A 616-nucleotide genomic window follows, 5' to 3' on the forward strand; every position below is an offset into this window, starting at 1 on the left:
CTTTCTTCTCCCAGTAGAGTTCCCGGTTTGGCAAACCCTGGTCGAGCATCCTCCAGCACCCCTGGCAGTCAAACTTGGCGGAGCAGTCTGACACCAGGCCCAGTACTGGTGTTAGCATGCCCGGAGTCCCGGTCAGTATTCTTTAACGGTAAGGTTTCCCTCTCGGTAAGCCCGTGTTTTCCTTTGACAGACCCGCTTTGTCAGTCTCTTCTGGCGGTTGTTCCATCCCTACTCTAAGGTAGGACCTGCCTCAGAGACCCATTCCATATGTAGTACTGCCCCCTGGGTCAATCCACATCAGTATCTCCACATGTCACCTCCCTACTGGTAGGATGTGGTCTCCGTAGCGACCTTTTCCTTAAGGCTCGCTTCCCCATCGTTCTGCCAGGCTGAAAAAACAAATAGGAATGATTTGAAGCAATCTTTCGCTGAAGGTTGAAATCCCTTCCAAAAATTTTTTGTGGACAGAACGGCAGCATGGCCTTCTCCAGCAGCGATGTACTCACCGTTGGTCCCCTTCAGTACCAAGGTCAGTGAATTTGTGCTGGGGCTTTGGGAAGGTTACGACCTTAGCATAGCTTTTGTCTTGACACACTGTGGCTTGTCAACCTTTGCA

The 616-nt window shown here is 51.1% G+C and overlaps 1 protein-coding gene across 1 annotated transcript in view; it reads right to left on the reverse strand.

Annotated features, from left to right (window-relative positions):
• Nucleotides 1-358: 358 nt before the first annotated feature.
• The window catches only part of LOC107712693 (GTPase IMAP family member 8-like), a 2150-nt gene continuing 1892 nt past the window's right edge, over nucleotides 359-616 (reverse strand). Inside the window, exon 2 of the mRNA XM_016518019.1 lies at nucleotides 359-389. Coding sequence (XP_016373505.1) covers nucleotides 359-389 — 31 coding nt within the window. The remainder of the gene's footprint in view (nucleotides 390-616) is intronic.

Source organism: Sinocyclocheilus rhinocerous, unplaced genomic scaffold, assembly GCF_001515625.1.
Source record: "Sinocyclocheilus rhinocerous isolate Xijiao unplaced genomic scaffold, SAMN03320098_v1.1 scaffold2901, whole genome shotgun sequence".
NCBI classification, from domain to species: Eukaryota; Metazoa; Chordata; class Actinopteri; order Cypriniformes; family Cyprinidae; genus Sinocyclocheilus; species Sinocyclocheilus rhinocerous.